Genomic DNA, 26,667 nt, shown 5'->3' with positions numbered 1-26,667 from the left:
TCTCCCGACAAGTCAAGAATTCTGCCTTCTCTCTGCTCTGGAAGTGGATCAAATCACCTCAGCATTTTTTGTAGCCCCATCAGGAGGCTTTTGTTTATGGTCTCTTTCGGTTTTCCTTCAGTACTTGTCTGTTTTTGATTTCCAGAATGGAGGAAGCTGAATTGCTGAAGGAAAGATTCCAGGCCATAACAGTAAGTGCTTATAGTTATAACTTGCTACTTAAAAAAAAAAAAAAAAAGCTTAGAAATAGTATTGTATTAATGAGCTACTTTGTGTTTCCTGCCTACTTTGTGTTTCCTGAAGAATGTTTTAATCTCAGGAAGGAAAATGAAAAAGACTTATGTGTGCTGGAAATTGTTACATTTTGATTCTGTTTTATAAGCTATTGATTTAAGACAGCTAAGTTGCCTGTACTGATCTTACTGGGTTGTATTACACTTTCAAATTTAAAGTTAAAGCAGTGAAATTATGTGTGCAAATAGATACTGGACAGTCTAAAATATCATCACAACTGAATGTTTGCTTGAAGGACAGCAGGTCAAAAGGCAGATAGAGAAATCCAGAACAAATCAATTTTCCCTTTTCACAACCAAATGAAGAGGTGAAAGATTTTCCTTTTTGCATTGTAGAATTAAATAAAAATGCTGAATTGCTGATGCTCTACCTTAAATATGGATGTCTGAAAACTAAAAAGGACAAGCATAGATTAAGCAAATTCCTACCTGTCGGTTTTCAGAGGGGAAAAAAAGGTCTGAGTGAAATTAATGCTGAAGACCTAAGTAAACATTTTCAGTTTCTGTTCTAATGGGAAATCTGCCTCGAAAAGATATAATATTTTGAATAAAATACTGTGTGGTTTTTTTTTTTTTAAACAAATGTAAATTGATTCTACAAAAAAATGGCCAAATCCAAGTTCTCCTCTGATTTAATCTCTCCTCCAAACAGTTGCAAAAGAATTAAATTGAAAGAACTTGGCTGTTTGGGATAAGTAGAAAACTGCAGAAGGATCACTGTCACAGGAATTCTTTAAAAAAATATTAAGGGGGACATTTTCCACACTTTTGGCACAATAGTGAGATTATTTGTGAAACAGATACTACTGTCTGAATTAATTGTGGACAGAGTTAAAAAAACAAAACAAAACAAAACACACACACTATTGGAACTGAAAAATATGAGAACTCAAAAGGAAATCTACAGGAGGTGAAAAGGATTTGGGGTTGTTTTCCAAATATATTACACTTGATAAAAACCAACAGGTACATTTATCATATTTGCTTCAGACCTGATTCAAACTTACAATAAGGTAATTTGAAATGTTTGGGAGGTGTTTGGTTGAAAAATTTGGTTTGTTTACTGTAATGGTGTTTGAACCTTAGTCATAACCTGGACTTTGTCTCTAGTGTATGGGATCAGAAGATAAGAAATGTTTTGAAGTTGCAGAGGAGAAATCCAGGCCTTGTAATATTTTATACTTCCTGGTATCTGACACAACAAATAAGGCAGCACATTCGTGTGCTGAGGACTTCTGTGCACATACGAGGATTACTATCCAGCATCCTCCGGCAACATCTGACTGCAGAGGAATAATGGAGAATTTTTATTTATTTTTTTAAGAAGCCCATGACAGTTTCCTGCAGTGCAGGAAATCAGAAATCATGCTTGGTTTCTATTCACAACTTCATTTATTACACTTGCTGCACAACATAACTATGTGCTTTCTAATATGATAGTTGTCTATCAATTCATAGCATTTAATTGAAACAATTCAGTGTATTTGTTGCAATGCACTGCAGAAACAAAGGAGCCTAAATAACGTGAAGTTATAGAATCATAGAATCATAGAATATCCTGAGTTGGAAGGGACCCTTAAGGATCATCAAGTCCAACTCTTGACACCTCACAGGTCTACCCAAAAGTTCAGACCATGTGACTAAGTGCACAGTCCAATCTCTTCTTAAATTCAGACAGGCTCGGTGCAGGGACCACTTCCCTGGGGAGCCTGTTCCAGTGTGCAACCACCCTCTCTGTGAAGAACCCCCTCCTGACGTCCAGCCTAAATTTCCCCTGCCTCAGCTTAACCCCGTTCCCGTGGGTCCTGTCACTGGTGTTAATGGAGAAAAGGTCTCCTGCCTCTCGACACCCCCTTATGAGGAAGTTGTAGACTGTGATGAGGTCTCCCCTCAGCCTCCTCTTCTCCAGGCTGAACAGGCCCAGTGACCTCAGCCGTTCCTCGTACGTCTTCCCCTCCAGGCCTTTCACCATCTTCGTAGCCCTCCTCTGGACACTCTCCAACAGTTTCATGTCCTTTTTATACTGTGGTGCCCAGAACTGCACACAGTACTCGAGGTGAGGCCGCACCAGCGCAGAGTAGAGCGGGACAATCACCTCCCTTGACCTACTAGCGATGCCGTGCTTGATGCACCCCAGGACACGATTGGCCCTCCTGGCTGCCAGGGCACATTGCTGGCTCATATTCAACTTGCTGTCTACCACGACCCCCAGATCCCTCTCTGTGAGGCTGCTCTCCAGCGTCTCATCGCCCAGTCTGTACGTGCAGCCAGGGTTTCCCCGTCCCAGGTGCAGGACCCGGCACTTGCTCTTATTGAACTTCATGCGGTTGGTGACCGCCCAGCTCTCCAACCTATCCAGATCCCTCTGCAAGGCCTTTCCACCCTCATTCGAGTCCACAACTCCTCCAAGTTTGGTGTCATCAGCAAACTTGCTCAAAATACCTTCTATAAGTTATTACCAGGTTTAAGAATAAGCAATGAGCTATTCAAGAAAACAACAAAATTCTACTGCAAATAACTCCACGGCTTTGGGAAGACATATCCCAAAAATCACATCTTGGAATCTCAAGTGCTACCTAAAGGATCTTAAAGAGAACAGAAAGAGGAACTCAGGGATTCAAAGCAGTGAACAATACTTGCACTAAAGAGACTTCCATGTGTCTAAGATACCTCAAGGGACATGGACTCCATGGACTCCACCTTGGGCAGCCTGTTCCACTGCTTGACCACTCTCTTAGTGAAGTTAAAGTTAGGCTTTATTTGCATAGATTGACTTCATCCTAATGAACAACACACACTCCAGTTTTTAGCACCAAGTAATTTCTCTAAAGAGTTTTTGTTCTTTTAATTTGCAGGACAAAAGAAAACTGCAAGAAGAAATTACACAGAAACGTCGAAAAGTAGAAGAGGAAAAACTGAAACACCAGCATTTAAAAGTAAGTTGTTGGAGTTATATAACTAAAGATAGCCTTAAGTTGTTCAACTTGCATAAGGGTTTTGGATTTTGGAATGCAAATCTTCATGCATTTAAGTCATGCTTTTACTGTCAAATTTTCACAGCTTTTTGGAGTCTTTCCAGGACTCCATTTGACTTTAATAAGCATCATGCTTAAAAAAAAAAAAAAAAAATCACACTCAGGAGCTAATGTTATTTGATCACTTTCATGGCATAAAGTGAGATCATAACCAGGAATAACTCACAGCTGAAAATTAAGCCTCACATTTCAGACTGGGTGTGTACATTCCCTAATTCCACTACAGCAACCTCACTTTCTACAGGACACAGCACAATAATGATGTGCAGTTGCACTTTTATCAGGCATATGGGGAGAGAAAAGAAAAAAAAAAATCCAACACTGACCAATTTTTGTTTCTAGAAATATGCAAGATGTGGTATTTTACATGTCTTATTTAGGAGTGAATAAGAAGTTTTCAAGAAAGACATGGAATGCAATACCTGAAGTATGGTGTCTCATTGAGCAAGCGTGGGAGAAGCATAATTAAAGTAGGCTCCTCTTCAAAACAGACACCTGCTCCTAGGTTGCATCTACCCTCCCTTTAGTGTCAAGCCAAGTTATGATACACTGGTTCATTGGGACAGGCAAGCCGCTGCAAGTCACCCATGCTTCAGGTTTTATCAGAAGGTATTGGCCACAAGGACAGGCTTAACAAATTGTGTAATACTATGGGCCTAGATTAGAAAATTATGTCTTCCAATTCCTGTAACAGCAAAAGAGCAACTATCTACTTCCGTATATATGGTGTACTACAATTTATGTTTCAAGTTTTTTTGCCTATTAATTCAAACTAACTCCTCTGCCTTTCTTTTGAGGAGGAACTGATCTGTTCTAGACACCTCACGAATTCTTACTAGTGTTGCAGACAGAGTACTAGAGTAGTTCACCAATAGATTTAGTACGTACTTTCACTTAGCACTAATAGGTACCATGGAGTTAAAACATCATCTAGAGGTTTACTTAAAAAAAAAAAAAAAAAAAAAAAAAAAAATACTCTGAAGGTGTTTTATGGAATTTGACAAAAACTAAAATGCTCCTAGAAAAATATTTGAGATACTAAGCTTAGCAAGGAAGAATCTACTCTCCACGCACATATGTGCACAGACAGACAAATGCTTGTTTTACAAATAACTATAGGCCAATGTTCCTAGAAATTCTTTTTACATTAAATCATGTGCTAAATGCACCTACCATGCCATAAAGGCGCACAGTGCAGTCCAGAGCCACATATGACATACACTTTTCTAAATGTGGCAACAGAAGACAATTATAAGCTTTTTTTTTTTTGTTATTGAGCAACTTTTTCAGACAAAGAGTAGTAATATTTCACACATATATGTATACATCCTTTGGAAGACAACAGAGGGTATGATTTCTGTATTTTCTTTAAAATCAGTCACATTGCACATGAAATGAATCCAAGAACTGTATGGGAATTGATTCACTTGGCACAGAGGGATCAAGCATACATTAAAGTATTTATATGTATAGTGTACATATAAATATATTGTATTATCTGCTCAGAACACCCAAAATAGAAATTGTCTTAGCACTCATTTGGAAGAAAAAAGGCACCTAATAACAGACATTTACTATATCTTCTGCTGCATGTCCTCAGAGACTTGGTCTTTATCAAGGATTGATGCTTCAGACTAACTCAGGTATTTCAGTGGAGTCAAACAACACAAGAAACCTGTGCATAAATCACTTCAAAACAAGTTTAGACCTCTAAAATATTTAGTCATTTCTGTAAACATTACTGAGGGCTCGTTTCCCTAGTGACTAAGGCTGATTTCACTCATTTATAGTATCGCCAGTTGTGTATGGTGAAATTTAGAGCTCAATGACCTAGTCGGCATAACTCACACCTTTCCCTTGGGAAGCTATTGCAGATTCATGATTCTCACTGTTATACAGATGTTCCTGTTAGATGAATGTTGCTATTCTATTCCTAGTTTTGTCCTTAATTCATATTTACAACCCTTAGCAACAGGTTTATAAAAAGGTCTGGGATGGTTTGTTTTTAGTTTGGGTTGGGTTTTTGTTGTGAGTTCCTCTTTGTTGGAAGCTAGATTCCACTTTACAACTTTGCTGCCCCCAGTCTAACTCCTTACTAGAAAGAGATAGATGAGGTGTAACACGTCTTATTTATCCAGTAGAGCTACATTGGAGAAGAATTATTTATTCCATACATGTGCCTCTCTACCACATGAAATAGAGGACATGGAAGCAACTACAGCACACCTGGGTGACCAGGGCTTTATGGAACTGCAAGGGCCTAACTGGCACCACGAGGGAGGGTATATGGGAAATTTCATCTTCAAGTACTTCTATGTACTGGCAGCTAGTACTTCCTACTGTCTGGAATATTCCTCACTGAGGCAACAAGGGAAAGGATCAGAATTGTTTGAAAAACATCAGCAGCAGTGGTGTGCGTCTATTTTCCAAGAGCTTTTCCAGTCTAGTTTTTTGTCCTCTGATATGTCTGAATTCCATTAAATACTATCTTGTAGATGCTGGTCACACACCTTTTTCCAGGTGTTGATGTTGACCTACAGCTTGAATGAAAGTTACAAAAATGATTTATATTTCTCCCAGCTTCATGTAAGGTGAACTGCCACACCACTGGGAGAGCAAGACCTGCAAACTCAAAACACCTGTGCCTTCCAGTGGGCAGCTGTGTCTTTATGGGTTAGTTCAGCCTTGTTAAGGATTACAATGGACTTATACCAGCAGCAGGCAATTTACAGAATTTGCAGACTGCAGTCACATTGCTGTGAGGATGAACTACAGAAGAAAAGGATCAATTTCCAACATTCTGGACATTTTCAGGGTCTTGCATCACAGCATAAAAACATCCCTTTCCTTTAATGAAACAAGGGCAATATGAAATAAATGTTCTTTCATATTAGAGTTCATATTAGAGCTGCAGGGCATAACATGCACAACCTAAATACTGTGCTAAAGATGCTTTACAACAGAAAGAAATGTTAAACAGCAGAAAGAACCTGACATCCCCGAGGCAGCTGCTCCTGCACTGGCTTGTGCCAATGCCTCATTGGAGTAGCCTTCTGACTAACACCTAGAAATTGTCTGTTGTTCAAAGCTTGTTTCCACTGTGAAGTGTGTTACTCTTTCAGAAGTGGATAAGGAAATTCATGAGGTTATATGACATTTAGTTGTGAGCAGCAAACTATTCTAGGAAAACACAGAAATAACACCATTGTCTATCCCTGTATTTAGGGAGTTTGTTTTCTTGGGTCTGACCCTACATGTACATGAAGCTTTTGTTGATTTCAATGGGGGTTATCAGTTAGTAAGGTCCACAGTGCCAGCCTTGCTGTAGTTCTCACAAGGAATTACAGATTTGAGTCAGCAGTGCAAAACTTTCAGTTCCAACCAGGATTAAAATCTCACTTTTCTAGGAGTCCTACCTAGCACTAAAACCTGAACTCCTCAATTCAGAGGAAATTAACAACTGTTCTCCCTCTATCTTGGGAGAACAGTGTTTTGCAGTCAATAAAAGTTGTGCCAACACCAAACTGTATGCATCTACTAGATCAGATAAAACCATCCCATTAAAGTATCTGTATCCATTTCATCTGAGCCTTTTTATAAGGCAGCAGTCCCTTCCAACTTCATGGCAGATAAGTCCCCAAAGCCAGAGTCAAGGCTCAGAACTTCAGTTTTGAGCAGCCCTTGTTTCCTGCAGATTTCTTAGGATCCAGTGTTGTGAGAGAGAACATTGTCCTACAGGGCTAGTGTAACTGTAAACGTTGCTCTCACCTTCTGCAGAAAATACTACCAAAGAGTGCCACAGAACTCCTAGAAAGCTTGCTTTACCCACATTTTCTATCATGCTGTTTGTGTCATATGTGAAGCTGGTTGAAAATATGTATTTAACTACAACCAGATTCTCTATGAACCCTCCACCATTACTTGGCCCTCAGTGATAACCTCACGTGAAGCATACAGTAAACAGAAAAGAGTGGGAAGCGAAAGTTTAAATAACTCAATGCACAGGATGTGGGCAAGGACCCCAGCAGCCACTCCAAGCAGCACTGAGGCAAATGCAGCCTTCTCAGTGCTGGGCATGGCTCTGCCTCAAAGCAGCAGTAGTCAAAATCCAATTTAACTTTCATCCACATCCTACAATTAACACAATTATATATATATTAAAAAAAAAAAAAAAAAAACCAGCAATGTGGATATCAGATATTTCAAGAAATCTAAATTACAAATGGAAAAATTTTGGTTAATTAAAAGCTTTAGATACATGCTTTCCGTCAATTGAAAATGTCCTAAAGAGTCCTAACTCTCTCTTCTTCCCCAAGGCAGCACTGGATTTATATTCTTGAATTAGACGGAAGGGAGGGAAAAGGTAAATAAAGTCTGTATGACTTTCAGCCTCTAACCTACCAATATGAATTTATCTCCATGAATCTCTCTCCCCTGAAATAACATAGAACTCAGATGACTTTAGATGCCACTGTTCACATAGTAGAATGGCTGTAGAAATCCGTGCATACAGACAGATTTTGCAAAATTTGAAGACAACCTAGAGATCTACTTACCTATACATACGGCAAGACACTCATTTATAAACCACTACTATACAAAAAAACCCTCCACCTAAACAGGTGTGGACCTAAATATGCAATCCCTGGATCTGACCCTACAGTAGCAGTTCTACATATGTTGTAGGTCTGCTCAAAGACTACCAGCATTCTGAGCTTCACCTTTCCAGTCCTATTCTTACCCCACATCCCCTCACGAGAATACATGCTAAATTACTCAAGTTCTTTTAAACTCAGGAGACAGTGTTGCATCATTAACTCCCCAGAGATCTCTTACCCAAAACAACCTTATTTACAGAAGCTTCTCATCTTTTTCCTCTCTCCCCCAGCATTTATGTAGTGCCATGACCCAATAAACCAGGGCTATAGAAATAAACCATAGCACTTCTGACTGAGGCCTTTTGCATGAATCTGTAATGTGTGCACTTTGGCCCAACCATTCTGCTTTACTGAGGACAAAAGCACCACTCAGAAATGCTGAATACCTTAGGATGTCAGGTAGAAACTGATGTCCTCTACCTTTACTTTAGGTAAACTAATAAAATGGGACATTGTTCTTACTGATTTTCTTTTTAAGTCAATCTCAAACCTTGTTTTTTAGTACTTCTCTTTCAGTGGCAGTTGCCCTGTTAGATTGCTTTATGCTAGATGCGACACAAAAGTGTGGAGCACATCTATGACAGCAAGGCAAATACAGTAAATGATTTAATAGACTAACTTTTAAAGTACACTTGTCTGTATTTCTCCTGTCAGAAAAAGGCCTTGAGAGAAAAATGGCTTTTGGATGGCCTTAGTTCTCTCACTCCAAAAGAGCAAGAAGAAATGCAAAAGCAGAATCGAGAGGACCAACAAAGAACTCATGAGCTGGAACAAGACATCTTCAGGTAGGGTAGTAACCCTTTCCCTCTGTCTGGGTTTAAGTGGTCCTTCCTTAAATGTCTCACCTTACTTTGTGAAAGATTACAATGTCAGTGAGGGTTAAACACATGCAGTGTGATACAGAGTAAAGCAGTCTTTTTTGTATTTTCTGAATTAGAGCATAAAAAATGCTTCTATGTCGCAAAGCTTCTATGGAAGCTTCTATGTCACCAATTTTGTCAAACCACACAAATATTTTGAAAAGTATTTGTTTCTAATTCCAGATACATGCTATGCTATACTCAGATGTAAGCCACAGTGTATGGTTTTGCTCTAAGAGAGTCATTGTTGAGTCAGATTTTTAAAATATCGGTAAATCATTTTAGAAATTCTTCAATTTTGCTAGATCCCACACAGCCTTTAATACTTGATTTCTACCATAACACAGCACTTCCAAACATCACAAGCTGTCCACCCCTATTAGTGTCACTTGACTTACTTTCACTTATCTTCCATGCAGTGGTGTCCTCAATTTAATCACAGAAACCTGTTATAGCGAAGGCCTTTTTGTATTTATTTTTTATTAAAAATATTCCTATAAATCTTATTCCTTAGTGCTGCCATCCCACAGAGGGATAACTTTGACCTCCACAGGCAGTCATACATATGGCTCTTTTATTTACTATGAATGTAATTCTAGGCACTCATTACCTTATCTGAAGTTAGCTTTTCCCAAACACAGTACAGCTCTGTATAAAAACTGGATCCAGGCATCCTGAGCGGTACCTCCCATTAGCATCCACAGCAAAGCTGAAGTGTTTTGGTTGCTTTAGATTCAGGAAAGAAACAAAACACACCCACACACACACACACTTTTTTTTTCTTTTTTTTTTTTTAGGCTTCTTCCTCTATTTAAGTTCAATATCACCTTCCTCTCTTCTTCCTCCACTGTTCTCCTACACAGTGTTTTGGCAAAGTTGTCACCCAGATTATCTCCACTGGTTATCTCACACCCACTCCCCCCCTTACTCCATCTGACACAAATGATAATTCTCCTCACTGACAGGCAACAGCCTGTGCTAGTTTTTCCTATAATTATGCTGACTTCTTGCTTGAAAGCACTTTTCTCAACAGAACAGCTTTTCAAGTAGCTCTCTGGAATTCTTTTTTGCAGTGGTAGGAGGAAGACTGTACTCTAAAGCATCCCACAGGTGGTGTTTATGAATATGTGAGACAGGTCCCTTTGCCTGTGTGATCACACGAAACAGAGCTGTGTGGGGCAGGAGCACTGGGGAAGTTGCACAGAGCAGGCAACTCCCCACCAGTCTAGTGGAAGTTCAACCCTTCTCCAGGCACTGGGAAGGTAGAATAGATTTCAAAATCCTGTTGACTTCAGGTAAGAGCTGGAGGTTTAGCTGAAGTCTCCTTTGTGCCCCAACAAATTTGGTGAGGGGAGTTTTATTTTTTTTAAGCTTCAGAACCAAGTCTGGTAATGGATTTGGTGTGTAGATATATTGGGGAGATGATGTTTTTATTCTCCTGACAAAACCTACACTGGTTTAATTAATTTGATGACTGAGTAAAGAATAAGCAATGCTATTATACCGGAGGTTTGTAAGTGTCTATGCCACTAAAAAGAAAAACTGTTTAACTTCTGCTATATAAACTGCCTTATAAACACGGAGGTGTTCCATCAGGAAGGCTAATCTCCAGCATCTAAATCTAGTCTGTTACCTGATAACAAACCTTAAGGGTTCCCTGCACCTGAGTCATCGCAATTAAGCTGTCTCACAGCAATGCTGGCAGCAAGTCCAAGTCTTCCCAGAAACAGGACAGGAGGGAAAGCAGGATTGAGACTTAATTAGTATTATAGGATGGTTTTTAAGAGATTTCAGCAAATAGGACTGATAAGTCAGATATGCAATGCCATTTCAACATCTCCCAGGATCTGGGTTCTCCTTCCAGTTGTGGAGTATTTTGATGCTGTTCTTGTAATTGCTGTCTTGACTTTGTCTTCAGTTCAGCATCCTTAATTTCTGTTTACACCATTTCTACTTTTAATTCTCTATTACACCCATATTAAGCTTCACTTCTCTGAATGCAGCTATACAATGTTTTAGCCTAATTAGAATTTAACACTATTACAAATAGTAAAACAGTAACCAATCTGGAGCTTGAAACCCAAAAAACTTTAACTCACAGAGGTAAATCAACACCAAAGAAATTTTAATTTTTCTGCTTTAATTCCAGATTGCAGTTGAGTTGAGAAGAAGTAATAAATTTATAAAATTTACCTGAATTAGAAGCTTCCAGATCCTTTGAAATACAGCCATAGACATTAAAATGAAAATTTCTAAATGCATTTTTGCTTTAAGGAAGAAGCGAGAGAAATGAGAGTGCTAAACCATTCATTTATACCTGATTGTTTACTTAAAGGACATCATGAATCCCAGAGCAAAATCTCAGACCACCTCTTCATATATAAACATTTGTATATTTTCATATATATATAATTACAAGGCCTGTATGCAGATGCACTGTGAATGGCTGCACATTTAGTACTGTATCACATGACCAAGAGCGCACACATCACACCAAACAAGGCCAAAGTTCCTGAGCTCATAAACTTAATGTACGCTTGAACCTGCAACAGCCTAACTACAGAAATGTCTGTTACATTCCAACTGGAATTTTTACCAGAAACTTGATTAACATTCAGCCTGCACCCCAAAAAAGAGTTTAGAATTCCTTTCCCATGTAGGTCAGATTCAGGGATGCCAGTTTTTGTTGTTTTTCAAACTACTTTCTATTTATATGCCTGCATTTCAGAGAAATGTATTAGGCATGAGTTCTCCTACTTAACTCCAATTGACTTAATTACAAGCACAAGCAATGTTTGTGCATCTGGATGGCTGAGATTCTGACCATAAATCAGCAATTTAAACATTGATGAAAATGAAATAACTTTGCTTGCAACCTTAAGTAACACAGTGGAAAAGTTGCATTAAATGTTTGGTTTTAGACACAGGCCTTTCTCCTCTTATTAAAATTGTTATTCTCTTTACAACACCCCTGCATGTTTCATCTTATATATATATACACACGCATATGTACATATATACACACACACACATATATACACACCACTGTTCCATGGCAATTGTGTTTTTTTTCCCCCACTAAATATTTCTACAACTATTTGTTGTTAATACCAGACTCACCAACAAACTTTTCTTGCCCATGACCTTCTGGCAACCTCCCCTACATTGCTTTCTCCTTAAAATGATTCCTACTACCTGATGTATATGTGTAATACTTCAGATATATTTGGAGTGAAAGACATCAGAAAAATGACAAGCATAAAATGAAAAGATTAAATGAAAGTATAACAGAATGACACTGTCTTCACTCTCACTATAACTGCACAGGTACAATGAAGTAGTACTTATATAGCAAATATTGTTTCCTTCTATTGTGGATGTGTTTTGCAAGACAGCATATAGAAAAAAATAAGTGGTGATGTTCACCCACTATAAATCAAAAAAAGCACGAAAAAACAGTTTCATCACCAAGCAAGGTACAATACAATGAGAAACATGCATCCTGGAACTAAGAATAGGTACAGAAATGGTCCTAATTATACTCCTGACCCACCTAGCAGTAGAAAAAGTACTTATATCAGCATTGCTGAAGTTTTAAAGACAGTTTGGAGGTTTTAAGGCCTTACTAGCAAAAGAAACATTTTCATTATTGATATATTTATTCTTGTAACTAGGCAATCCATACTTTAGAGACTTGGGCAGCTTTTATCCTCGTTACACACAGAGGAGATAGGCAAGGTATTTGACTTTACAGATGGAGAACTGAGGCAGAAGAACATAGCTTGAGTCATATGGAAACTTCCCTCTGAACTAAACATTTAAGCAGGATTATTCTCAAACGCCTCCTCCTGTAAATTATACCTCCTACCACTGTTCAATAGTGGTCTGGCAAAGGCCTCCAGAGAGGCATCCATGCTCTCTTCCATATCATGTCTTGTTTAAACATCCTCAACCCGGTTTCAAACTAGACAGAGATAGAGAAACCTAGTAATGCCAAGTCTAGCATGAACAAAGTCCACTAAAAAGCACAACACGTGCACTCACCATACTTGCACAGCACTTTTGCCATGTCATAGATGGTACCCAAGCTAGTAAAAGCTGGCCTGACTACATATACATAAAATGAAGTCACACTTTTGACCTATGCTATCAAATTGCAATACTGATCATGTACACACTTGTCATGCAGTAACAATACAATATGTTGAGAAGCTCAGTAGAATTTTTCTACTGTGCATCCAATTATTAAAATTCACTGTTGCCTCAGGTAGATTCTGTCCACTCTGACAGTTATGTGGTTGTCAATATCAATTAAAAAAATGAAGATATTTTTTTCAATACCCCTAGAACCATGGATGTTTCTCTCAGCTGAGAGCACAATCGCTTGCAGTTGTATGCAAGTTATTTACAACAGTGGCATTTCCATTACTCTCCTAACCCTGTTTTAAAACACTCTTTACTTGCATATCAAATAGAGCTAGCATTTATCTGTTAGGATTTGGGCATTCTTCAATAAAAGGGAAGGTTCCATTCTTTGTAGCGACAGTAAAACAGTGAACAGTGGGTGGCCTGAGCCACCTTACAGACAAGTGACTCAAAGCTCTGGTTACAGACAAAAACAGCATTTACACATTTTTTTCTATTCACCTTGTTTATCTGTTAGAAGTTGCAGTGAGCCAAGTGAGCATGTCGTGGGTCAGGGAACAAGGTGAATAAAGATTCGGTCCCATTTTATCATTTGATTTTCAGCAAATAGCATTCATTTGTGACAGACTTGGTTGCTAAACAACATACTTAAAAAAAATGCACAAACATCACCATGTTACTAAGGACTACTCTAGTTTGTAATGTGATACATACATTAAGGCAGGCTAAGGCTAGATGGTTTCCAGTGCTGCTAAAGCATTGACTCACCTCAAAACATGCAAAGACTTGCTAAGCTGCCTTTTCCTCTCAGTCTGGTATCCTCCAGGGTGGTATCCTACTATCTGTTTTTCATCCATAAGCCTTTTTCTTCTGGGATGGTAGTGGTGCCAATCACAGATCAGCTGGTGGCCAGCAGCAGTCAGGTATACATTGAAGAATTTGTTAACTCAGCTACTGCTTTGGCAGAGACACCACCAGTTTAGAACCTCATCTTCTAAAGCTCCTTATTTAATTCTACATCTCCAAACTACTTTCTTTGCCCTCTAAAACAACAAACACTACTCAAGGAGTAAAGGACAAATATCCAGAGGACTGATTTAATACAGTAACTGCATTATGCTTCCAGTCCTCTGCAAGACACAGCAACACCATGAAAATATATATATATATATATATATTAACTTTAGTTTGTTTTAAAATAGTCACTGTTTCAGCTGCTAGACCCTTTCAAACCAGACTGTGATTAACTTCCTAAAAATGTCATTGATTCAGAGTATTTACAAGCTGCTAAAGATTTAAACACTGGAAAGAGATCCTGGCCTAAATTTTGACCTGTACAAAATCAAAAGGACTTTGATTTTTTAAACAACGTATACTGTGTTTTTAAAAAGTTGCCTTTCAACAAGTCCTAATGTGCATATACACAACATCCTGTGAAAAAATGAACCATAAGAGGTATTTACATCTATATACTAGTATGTGTTGAAAAAAAAAAAAAAAAAAAAAAAAAAGAGAAGTTCTAGATGCAATTTTCGATTTGCATAGGTATAATTTTTCTTTAGCCCCACTGATCAGTCCTCTTAATTACCACTTGAAGTGGGTGTTTGTATGGGTGTGAGAGCATACAGAAAATTAAATACATTTCTTGATGTCACAGATAACTTTTTTTTAATTTTTGTCTTTTGCCTAGCCATCTCATCCACCCCCACTTTACTTTTTTAATAACTTTCCAAGATTTTTCTTCTTCTTACACCTGTGTCTAGCAGCAGTCACAGTCCAGACTAAAACAAACCCTTAACAAAGGTTAACGATCCTTTAGTTCATTATGCTTTTATAAGTTTTTAATGATTAATTTTAATATTATAATATTGCAATCAAAGTCTCCTGTAAAACCACATTTTGATATATTAAATAGTATTCTGTAAGAAATGTGGAAATATGGAATGTGGTCATTACACTAGTTTTTTCATAGCACTGTAAGAGTTCTTATTTTTATTTGTTTTATTTTCATCCTGAATACACTTTTCTTCACATCTCAGTTCTGAGATCTGTGATACCATATGTGTTGCAAAAAAGAGGATCTTACCACCAGCTGAAAATCCACATAGTGTTCTACTATTGTAGCTCTTCAACTTTGATTTTAAAAAGGGCAAGAGCCACAACATTATTCAGAGTCCTCAAGCAATCACACAAAAGCAGTTAAATAATGCTTCTCTGCTAGGCTGCATTCAACTATTCTGGCCTGCTTACTGTTTTAAATGGAGTTGAAATTTCTATTATTAGCATTGACTTTGGTATGATGTCTTAGATCTTAGTCCGTACTAAAGAATAAGTCAAATCATAATGCAGTTTTTCCTAGAATATTGGGGTATAGTCCATCATTATTTTATTTTTAGTTTTGGATCTGATCATCCAGTGATAATTCTCTTATGATTAGAGAGTCAGCAACTGTGATACCATTTGCAGGTGCCTTAAGTCTACAGTCATCAACTTCTACAGGATTCAAAAACAATGGAAGACATATTTTAGTTAAATATGGAACATTTAAAAATATACTTCTGTTTTTTTTTTTCTATAAGTTGAAGCTAAAGGGTTTGCAAGAAGGAGAAAGAGATGAACCAGAAGTCCAAGGCTATATTGCACTCATCCATGGCAGGAGAGATCCAGTTCAGAGCTAAATTTGGACTTGATTATGAATCTCCCCCATGGAAAAGTGACTTGATGACTAGTAGGCTACAAAGAAAGCTTTTATCTAAACCCCCCAAAATATGTGCTTATGCAGAATGGAAATGTCTTGACTACAGAGGAAAAAATAGGTTGTGGGGCACCTCCCTAAAGTCACTACCTTAGTCACACCAGAGAAAAGAATTTGACTGAGATACTTTACCTTATAGACGTGCTTTAACAACCAGGCATAGATTTCTCCCTCTCACATATACAGAAGTTAAACATTTTGTTCTGGACCTTTCTGACTAGAAATTTTTCATCAAGCATCTTAGTGCTGAGAAAATAAGAACTCCAGTTAAGAAAGAGACACCTTAAACATTTAACTCAGCTTTAATATGCAAGAAACCATAACATATAGCTTTAACATACAACAAAAAAGGGGAAGGAGAAAGGGAGCTGTGGCCCTTTTTAAATCAAGTACAAGGCTAGAGTACAAATCAATAGGCCAAAAAACTCTGACTGCTGAACTTCAATCTTTTACAGAATGAGGGCTTTTAAAGAAAATAACCCACCAGCCATGTCTTCACTGGCAAGTGACTTGTGCTAGTAAAATCTGATGGAGATGAGCCCAGTGCTGAATATCCTGTTCTAGAGAATATCCAAAGTTAGTGTGTTTGGTATCCTTAAGTTATCTTTGTAAAACAAAACTCTCACTGACTAGACTGAGGTGCAATCAAAGTCTCCTTCTGTACTAAATGGACCCTTACAAATTGTTTTAGTGCAGGAAATCTCCTCTAAATCCAAGTTTATAAAGTGGTTATTAACACCTGATGCGACATGTATCAGTACTGTATGAAGTGCTCAGTTTCTCTTGCCAGTTCATTGGTAATACAGCTGAGGATATTACTTGAGCAAACACTTCAAACATTAGCCTTCCGAACTGCTTGTCCTAGGTACATTGAATATGACTACTGTTATGCTGAAAAAAAATCCTTTCCAGAGACTTGATTTCAGCATTTTCCCAGAGAATCGAGTAAAAAAAAGTGATGAACAATTAGGAAGCACACCTATATCTGCAGACACCTTAGTGCACAATCCTGAAGTGGAACTCTTAAAACTGCCTGGTGTTTTAAAGTTTGTAGACTAGACAAGAGCTGTTGTAGCTATCAGAAATGCTACAGTCACACAGCCATCCTGCCCCCACACTTATCTTGCATATATAAATATCTTATAATCATAAATATCTTGCATTTATTCACCTCAAGAACCAAGTTTCCACTGTCAGTCAGGCTTTGTTACATCTATTTTACCAAAGCAAATAAATTTGAAATCCCACAACCCACATTCACACATGCAAAACTGTAGAGAACTATCTTGGTGTCTGAGCCTACCTTTGAAAAGCCTCTTTACCACTCTAGGTGACTGCAAATTCTTCATTCTTGGTCCCAAAACAAACTCATAAGAAAGCTTCAGACTTCAGTCTCTCTTAGCATCCGCTGCTGTGCAGTTTGCATGGTATTCAAAATCCACATGATTATGAAGTTATCACTTCATAAAAGTAGTCTGCAAAACATATTACTATTGTGATTCCTAGCTATATTAATTTTTACATTAGAAAATCATTTAAGTGCTGTTTTACCTATTTTAGATCTACAAAAGTATTTGCAAATGCCATTATTTTATCAAATAAAGCCTTCATATATCAGCACAATACCTGCTCTTTCTCAGAAATATGAATGCAATTTTATTTCCATGGATAAAGATGGTCTTATGGGAATTCCAGCTTCTACTAGATTGATTAGACCTTTTCTATTTAGGTTATCCTCCTGAATTCAGCTTAGCTACATATATTAAAATATAGTGTGTGAGGTGACCTCATATAACTCTAACTCTCGGAGTTAGAAGAACATCCTTCTGACCTTTACAACCACAGAATTTACAGCTTTTGTCCCAAATGTTCAAGTACACACACAATGAAGAAACAAGAAAGTCGTAACCCTGGTGTATGTAACTAGACTAGTTTCCTACATCATAATTACCATGGAATGACCGCATTTCTTGAGACAATGTAGAGAGAAAATTTGCTTAAAGATGAGGTAATCCCATGGGGGCATATATTCCTTACCTATTCTCTCATGAAAAGTAAATAAGTTAACTTCAGTCACTGTTTTCACAGTAGGCCCAGAAGGAGTCTGGCAGGTACGTTTTTTAAAAGCTGAGAATACTATTTCAGTTTTTCCTGAGGCATGTGAAATTACAAGCTGATTCTATACCAGAGTGAGATTTGCCAGTGTAAGTAGAATCAGCCCCACTAGTGTCTGTATTCAAAATGAATCAAATCTGCAGTGTTGTTCTCTTCCTGATATTAAATCAAAGGGAATTGTAATTGCAGACTGGAGAAGGAAATCGAGGCCCTTGAAAAAGAGGAAATGAAAGTCTCAGCTAAGGAAGAATCTATTTTAAAGAAACTTAAGTCAGTTGAGAAAACAACAGAAGACATAATTAAGGTAAGTGCCAAATTACTCCAGAGGTAGAATGTGTTACTTATTCATCATCATAATCAGGGAAAGAAGAGCTAGCTGGATCATGTAAGTGGTCATGAACCTTTGTTCTAAAACAGTAGATCAAATACAAAGAGGGGCCAAGAAATTATATTGTTCAAGTGTCCATATATTTCCATTTGCTGTTTGGAGCAGGGGTTGGAGGTCAGGAAACAATTCCTGTCATAACTTACTTATAGCACATCTCAAGAAAACAACACTGCCACCAATCAACAACTTTGCACCTCAGCAAAAGATATACACAGAGGACAGAGATATACACAGTCATACAGAGAACGACTTACACTCCTTCAGGTGATGCATCCAACTAAACTGCATCAAGCTTTCTCCTCAGTCCCTGAGAGAAGCTATAGTGAAAAGTGATGTATTGTTAGCCTTTGTCTAAAGGTCATTTTGATATTTGAAAATTTGAAGCCTTCTCAAAAAAAAATGATGAAACTCAACCTCAGTTTTCCAGTTGTTCTTACATATGCACATATGCATTCTAAAAATAAGCAGGGAGATAATTAACTGGAAAGCCAAAGTACGGCCTTTGAAAAAATCATTGAAGTCAATTGGTCTAGGCTACAGCGTGAGGCTGTTTCACTGAGTAACACTTCCTGATGTCTTGTCTTTACCAATATGATTCTAAGTGACACAGGGTGAGATGACCAGAAGCAAGTTCCTCTTTCCCACTTGCCATACTCCAAGCTGAGCAGATTCCACCTTTAGGTACCTCTCAGTATGAAATCATGTACAGAAGTTAAAACTATTATGTAAAGCAAAACACTGTCTAGTTAATGTCTTAAAACTGACCTATCACATTTATTATTAATGGTTCTTTTTCCTAGTCAGTGAAGACTGAAAAAGCAGAAGCTGAAGAAGGTACGTTTTGTAAAAACTAATTCAAAAAAAGTTCTTGTAAAAGTCAGTAAAAACATAAATAAGTGCATTGGTGATATTCTTTATTCAGAGGCAGCTGACTACATATATGCCAGCATACCTGACCTTCCCAAGTATTTCAGACCTTCTGCACTGAAGAGGGCAGGACATACTGTCACTGATGATGAAGAAAAGAGAAAAGGTACTGCTTACTAACAACTGCAAAGGCTGCCAGTATTTGCAAAGGCTTCCTAAAAATTGAATCAAACACATTAAGGAAAGGATGAGCATTATAGATATGAGATGATGTTCTCAGTTAAGCTGCATTATGTTATCAGTGATGTCAACAAAACTGAGAGGTGGGACACCAGGCATTTGCTTTTGAGAATAAGATCAAATGTTTTCAACACCGAAGCTTCCTTCCAGTACTTCATTCCTCTATTTGGCATAACTTAGTAGCTCCTCCCTTCATGCTACACATTTCACATTTTCTGCCAGCAGTTACATCCACCAGGTAACTGGCAGTACCTGGTTATTTCCTACCAACACCACTTTCTAACCCCTCTGAGTGCCCAAAACTTTCAGTTTGTAGAATGTCAAGGTCTTTCAACTCCTATTGCCAAGCACACCACTGGAGGCTAAGGTTAAAGGTGTCAGTCAGAATCACATAACAAAAACTGGCTCCTCATTTTTCCCTCTATTTTCCCTTGCAGAAGTAGATCCAACCAAAAATATTTTTCCACTTCAAGTTTTGACAAGGTGGAAGGGGGGATTCAGAATGAGAACCTGGAAACATTGGTTATGTATGCGATAATTTTACATCTTTGATAATTCATTCTGACAGTCTTTCTCCATTACTGTCAGAACTCTTCTAAAACATCTCTTCCAGCTGCTGCATCATCAGTTTAAGCACTTGTTTCTTTCAACAGCATTGTTTGCAATGGAAATTAAAGTTGAAAAAGACATGAAGACAGGAGAAAACACAGTGTTGTCAACAATACCTCTTCCCTCGAATGAGTTTAAAGAGACAGGTATTAAAGTCTATGACGATGGTAGGAAGTCAGTCTATGCAGTGTCCTCAAATGGCAGCACAACACAAAATGGAATGGATGAACTTGCTCCTGTTGAGGTAGAGGACCTTCTAAGGCAGGCAACTGAAAAAAATTCCCAGTCTCCCACAGAGTATCACGAGCCTGTGTTTGCAAACAAATTTTGCAGACCAGTTACTCCTCAGAAAGACAAATTAGTCCCTGAACTAAAACTGGAAGACACACATAGAAGAGAGATGAATGGACTCACTCAGGCAGAATTCTCTCCTAAGGGGGAACACTTCATGCAGCAACATAAAGAGAATGGGCTCGGTCTTCCAAAGCCAACACCAAAGTCTCCCTCTCCAGAACTTTCACATTCAGAGAAGAAAGCACACACTAATCCTGAGAACAGAATGATACATAACGAAAAAAGAAAAGCTGCACATGAGGAATTAAAACCTTATCAGAATACAATAGAAAGACATAATGAGACAAGGTTTTTACACTCCTACCATCATAATGAAACATCCCCTGCACCTCAGGATGAGGAAGATGTTCAGTACAAAATCGTCCAAGCTGTACCATGTTACGTGGATGACTCTGAACCAGTTACAATGATTTTCATGGGTTATCAGCGCATTGATGATGATGATGCAGAAGCAGATCAGAAGTTGTCAAGATACGATGGGGTTATCCGTGCAGAATTAGTTATTATTGATGATGACGATGACGACGACAGCAAATCTGAGAAACCATCATATCATCCCATAGGCCACTATAGCCAGGTTTATCAGCCACCAAGCAGAAAAAACACAGAAGTGCCACAGATGAACCCGGTGAGAAGCCTGGGTTCAAGCCTGAACAAGACACCCCACAAGAACTCCATCTCCCTACAAGAACAAGAGGAACGCTTAAGCTCACCTACGCACCACATTCATCTTCAGAGTCAGGTATCTGGAGATGGTACTGAAGATCCCTCATTAACAGGTAATGGAAAAGGAAAATCATGCCGCTGCTGCTCACTCATGTAGCATACCTGATACTGCTCTCTGGTAGCAGCTATTTCACTTATTATTTTGATTGTTTCATGGACCAATATGCAATTACTAATCATTTCTTTGCTTCCTTGTTAACAAACGCTAATCTGCATTTTGATACTGTTGAACTATTTCATCTTTAGCAATGCACTAGTTACCATATAAAAATTTTGGAATAAATACCACCTATCGCAGAAAAGCCAGTTTCTGTGATTTTCAAAGACTAAAATTGTTCTCTTAAAAGTTACAATTTATGGATTCATTAATGCTACCTCAATTAGAAGGATAATTTTCATTTCTACAAGGTAACTAACAGCATTGCTTCTTGATGCTGTCACCATACTGGAATTTTTTGTGCCTATCTGCATTCTAACCACTTCCTAGATAATCCAGATTGCACCTTAAATCAGAAAGGCTGTTTAATAACCTGTTTTACTCATTATTTTACTGGAACCAACACTTCCAGCCTTGCCTTGACAATGTCTATGCAAGTTTTAACATTTTTGTTGACCTAAGTTAAATATCTTTATAGTTTCTGAAAAACGATGAAAATTTTCCTCTCTACATTTGGTTAGACCATACTATTATTTCTTAGCAGTTTTTATAATCTATTCATATTTAAGATGTCTGTTTCTTACTATAACATTTATAATAAAAGGGTGAAAGAACAATAGCAAGAAGGGTTGAAGGGATAATAGCATGGTTATGTTGTATTTTAGAGCATATAATTAAACTGCATTTAGGAGTATTTACAGATCACCAGATTTCAGACAGTAGCCACATTCTGCACTAGAGAATGTTGTATTTGAATTAAAGGGATGCCAGGGGTGCTGATTCTACATTCTCTCCCTCCCCTCTCCCCTTTCTACCTGACTATATCCTGCGTAATCTTGCAATTTGGAAGCCAAAGTGCAAGGTCCTGCCTACAGATGGACTGAAATTTCAGAATTTCTTAACAGTGAGAGTAAAGCCAGGAGAGAGGGTGGACATTAGATCACATAAAGAAATTTCAAGTATTTGTGCAGCTGTATGCACTGACTGGGAGGAGCTGTTAAGTAATTCTCTCAGTTTAGGAGCATCAACCTCATTCAGTCACACACAATACAGCCTGAAATACTCCAGCAGTGCTGCCCAGCACTTCTGATCAGTCACTGCCCTTGTCTACCACTCAGGAGAACCTTTGCTTCGCCCAAGCATCAATTCTGCTGTCTGTGCAATTCCTGTGTCCCCCAGGAGTAAAGGCTGCTGCCAAAAACTCGATGCCAACAAATGAAAGCACCAGTGGCTGGCTACAGGCAAGATAAACCATTCCATCAACTGTTCTAGCCCCTCGTGTTTTGGGAATAGTCTTAATTCCCCTATCACGTATGTCTGGACAATACAGAGAAGCAATACCCGCTCTCCAGAAGCTAGTTGCCAGCAAAAATGATTTGTTCATTCTCCAGCCTGCTGACCTGAATAGACAGACCTGAATAGACCCTGGGAAAGAGGAAAGCAGGCAGCACCATTCAGGTGGGCCACATACCTGAGCTGTTAGCTGAGCACCTCCACCTGTAACAATCTTTCGCCTATTTTTGTCTCCTGAAAGAAGCTTCTGATGCTTCATTTTTCCTGCCAGTTTCTGAGCAATTTGTTTTCCCTCTTTTGAGGTTAGAAGAAAACAAATAACGACTTTTGGGGAAGTGGAAAACCTAGCAAAGACATTTGAGAACCTGTTCTATTAATTTATATTCATCTTACCCATTTACTTACAAGTACAATACTATGGAGAAAATAGCCATTTAGGAAAAATCCATGTTCCAATTAATAGCAGCTTGCTAACTGCCCCAATAAAGTCAAAAACACACCTCCATGTTAAGCTCTGCCTCCAAGTGAGCACCTTCAAGTGCCCAGTAGAATCAGAAAATAAGCCATATTGCCCCTCCACCTATTTATTACCACTCCTTAGGACATTTTCATCAGTGGAGAAAAAAACAGGAAATGACTCATTTTTTCCCAAGCAGCCCTGTAATCCCACTGCTAATTCTAAGAAAGAAACAAAACCAGGAAAGCCTCCTACATCTAGAACAATGAATGACAAAGAGCTAGGAAATAAACTCTTTTCAAGCCTCAGCCTGCCAGGTTAACCATAAACACCACCAGTGAAAAGAGGGGAGTAGAAAATTATTTTGGTATCTCAACATTCATTACTAAAGCAACAAACCGTAAAAGAAAAATAATCCTCTCTGAAATTAAGACTTGGGAAGCAATGGCAGTATTTGAACATTAAATAGACACTGAGGTCTCTTTGAAAGAACAGAAAGCAAGAAAGCACAGGACAGACCAGGAAGGAGGTCAATTATGTTACAGTCTTGCTTTGAGAGCAAAATGAAACTCCAGAGCAAGTTACTGAAAAGTTAGGGATGATAAAAGACAATTTAGATGCAGAGGAAGTGTTCCATGTCCCAACCAATATGGAGAAATATGGGATTAAATTAGGAGACTTCAGCATAGCCCTAACTTGACAAAGGCACAGGACATACCTCTTTCCATACTGGAGTAATTTTTGTTTCCCTATGAGCTTGGTGGGAGACCAATATCTCATGGCACACACCTTCAGAAATACAGAGGGAGAGGGATGGCCATGCTGTAATTAGCACCCTAGCATTCAGGGTTATTAAGTTTATTTTCTTCTTTAAATTTCAATCATGAAAATATTTTGAAGGTTCCATACTCACTAGGGAAAATAAAGTCCTTGGAGGCATAACAAAGGCTAGACATAATGGAATGAATGAAGAATGGAAAAACAATCTGAATAGACAGAAAAACCTCGTTGACAGCATGGAACAGACTCTCATGGCAAGTGAAAGTGCAACTTTTGGCAGGTAGCTCGTCTAGATGAGCTGACTTTTTCTTTACCACTGGAAGATACACAACAATGGAAAACAATACTTGCCCAATTTGTGCTGAAGAAAGTATTGTACAACAAAACTGTTTATTTAATAGAAAAGGAAAACGCATACATGCCACCTGTTTCTGTAATGTAGAGTGAAAGACAAAATCACATCCCTGGACTATTGATTAGGACAGAGTAATTGCTCTCAAACCACAACCAGGATTTGCATCCACCAGAATGCCTTGGTCTGCAAACAGTACAGTCCTTGTAAGAGTTAAGCTTAATGTCAGTGGTCCCATAATAAGGTTATGCTCAGATGCTTTTATGATTTGCAACAAACTTCAAAACATGACTTGAACTGGACATTTGTTTGACCTGTATATATCAAGTAAACAGCTGCTTTGGCCCCCTGTCTCCCAGTACAGAGGAACATGCATGTTGGAGGGAAGAAATGCTATTTTGGGTGAGTCTTCAAACTAACAGGTCAGAGGGCTGGAGATTATTCCCACTGCATTCTCAGATCAAGAGCTTAGTGGGGGGAGGCTCTTACATATCAAACAAAAGCATTATATTGCTATTCTAAAAATAACCTTAACATTTAATCATCTGCCCTGCATTGTCACTTTCAAATGAACCTACCTTATACCCAGTTACAGACTATATTCATGCTGATGTTTATACAGATGAATTACTCCGTCACATTTAATTCAGGAATATGACTAACTCCCACCCTGACTCACTGCACCAGGAAGAGAGAAGTTTGCTTTGAACATCAACAAAAGAAAAAGGCTTCCAAACAGTTACAGTGCCCACTGAGGAGTTTAGTTTAAACAATGGGTTTCATTATTCATGCATCCTTTTAATCTGTCAGCTTCTAGTCAAGGACAATACCATCTGTCTGTAACGTGTTAGTGAAGGTAACAGAAACAAAACAGATAAGAGAGCTGTGCTAATTTTCAAATAGCGATACTAGAGTACATTTCTTATTATTCACTTTACTGCCAAATTACTAGAACTAATGCCTTCTACTAATTTCTTTCTGTAACACTAAAACAATGCTTATTCTGCTGGATTAACCATTGGAGGTACGTGTATTCTTCATTATTCTAAATACAAAGATTTAACATCAGAAATAGAAAGACTTAAAGTACAATGGTTTTGTTTGTTTTCTTTTTTTCAGCTCTAAGGATGAGAATGGCAAAGCTGGGGAAAAAGGTGATTTAACAGCTATAAGATGGAAGTAAATTTCATTACTCAAAGCAGAATAAAGCTATGAAGATTTTCTTCAACATACCTTTTGGATCTTAATGCTTAATGCTTTGTTCTTCTATTTTATGCATCTGGGTTATTTTGCCCATTGCATAACCCAATGGACTCTAACAGACTTAGATTCGGCCAGCTGCCACACACAAATCAAAGCTTGTATTTTGAAGGTAGTGTAAAGTTACCCAAGACCATAAATGCAGTGTACATCCAAGTGTGAAGATGTGGGGACAGGTATGCACGATCAGGAATACGTTGTTGCCATATACACAGAGCAGATAAACATCCCTCTCCAGGAACTTCACAGCATATCCTTTCAGTTTTAAGCACACCTGCTTTGACTTTTGATTGAAAATGTTTCATTCATTAAAAAAAATAATAATAGTTATTTTAAAAACTAAGCATAAGAGAGAGTAGCAGGAAGAAGTGTAAATATAAAAGCTGGTTTCCAAGCTTCATATTTAAAGCCAAAATTTAAAGCATTCCTTTTTAAATAACAGCAAAACAATCCAAAAACAGCAGATTCAGCACTTACATGTTTAGCCGCCTTCTTGAGCACCCCAGTCTACCCACCCTTCTACTTCACATATGACAGTATAGCCACCAAAAGACCTTGCTCAGTTCCCCAGACCATGTATGACTCCCACCCATAACCTCACAGCTCCTGCACATAATGCTGTAAACAGCTTGATCTCCTAAGCATGGCTTCACCTCCTAGCTCACTATAGAAAGCCCCACGTTTCCAGAAAGCAGGCTACCAGACAAGCAGCACCTGTCAGGCACTGAGAAGTAGTGCTTAGTACACATTTCATTTGGCCAGGAAAGCTAAAATTAGTTCAAGGCCCCTTTCAGAAATACTGATTTGCCAGTGACTTGTCCTGCAGCCACAACAGGTCTGTTGTAGGGACAGCCACTGCTGGGCTTAGCCCTCCAGCAAGGTCCGTGACTCCCACCAAGCAACATATTCTTTCCACACGAGGGAACAGCTAGGGCATTTAGAGCAGCCATAAAGTACAACTACATCTAGAAAAGTCACGGGCAAGTCAGATTTTTCCAGTACCTTCTTGAGGAAAAAGTGCCTCAAAGCGCTACATCCTTATATTCAAAGCACTATGATGCTTTATTTCATTAGATCTCAGGCTGGTTTGAATGTTAAAGCAGATAAAATGCTCAGGTTGTATTATTTTTATATAGCTGAGTCAGAAATTATGTACCACCTAAAAGCAACTGTAACCTTCTGCTTGTCTTCCTCGTTTCAGAGCAGGAAACTAAAGCTACTACCTCATAGTGAGGGTGGATGGTAGTAATCAGCTGACACGTAGCCTCTAAACACTGGGTGGCTCCTAGTCTCAAGTAGGACAGTAAGTAGGATAATCTCAA

The 26,667-nt window shown here is 38.3% G+C and overlaps 1 protein-coding gene across 1 annotated transcript; it reads left to right on the top strand.

Moving 5' to 3' along the window:
* On the top strand, nt 1-26,667 carry PALMD (palmdelphin). Its single transcript, XM_084290806.1, has 8 exons — nt 1-191; nt 3,149-3,229; nt 8,641-8,771; nt 18,052-18,166; nt 19,051-19,084; nt 19,173-19,283; nt 20,011-21,099; nt 25,205-26,667. Exons 1-8 carry the CDS (start codon nt 147-149, stop codon nt 25,246-25,248), a joined length of 1,650 nt encoding a protein of 549 aa, XP_084146932.1. The 5' UTR covers nt 1-146; the 3' UTR covers nt 25,249-26,667.

Source organism: Netta rufina (genome assembly GCF_964035555.1).
Source record: "Netta rufina genome assembly, chromosome: 8".
Classification (NCBI taxonomy): Eukaryota; Metazoa; Chordata; class Aves; order Anseriformes; family Anatidae; genus Netta; species Netta rufina.
Note: the sequence above shows the minus strand (reverse complement) of the source record. Positions and strands in the feature narration are given on the sequence as shown.

Bases quoted from the DNA above. Each gene is read 5' to 3' on its own strand.
- PALMD (XM_084290806.1), top strand. From the start codon at position 147: ATGGAGGAAGCTGAATTGCTGAAGGAAAGATTCCAGGCCATAACA. The intron at 18,167-19,050 runs GTAAGTGCCAAA...TCTTTTTCCTAG, and splicing joins CAACAGAAGACATAATTAAG to TCAGTGAAGACTGAAAAAGC. The intron at 21,100-25,204 runs GTAATGGAAAAG...TCTTTTTTTCAG, and splicing joins TGAAGATCCCTCATTAACAG to CTCTAAGGATGAGAATGGCA.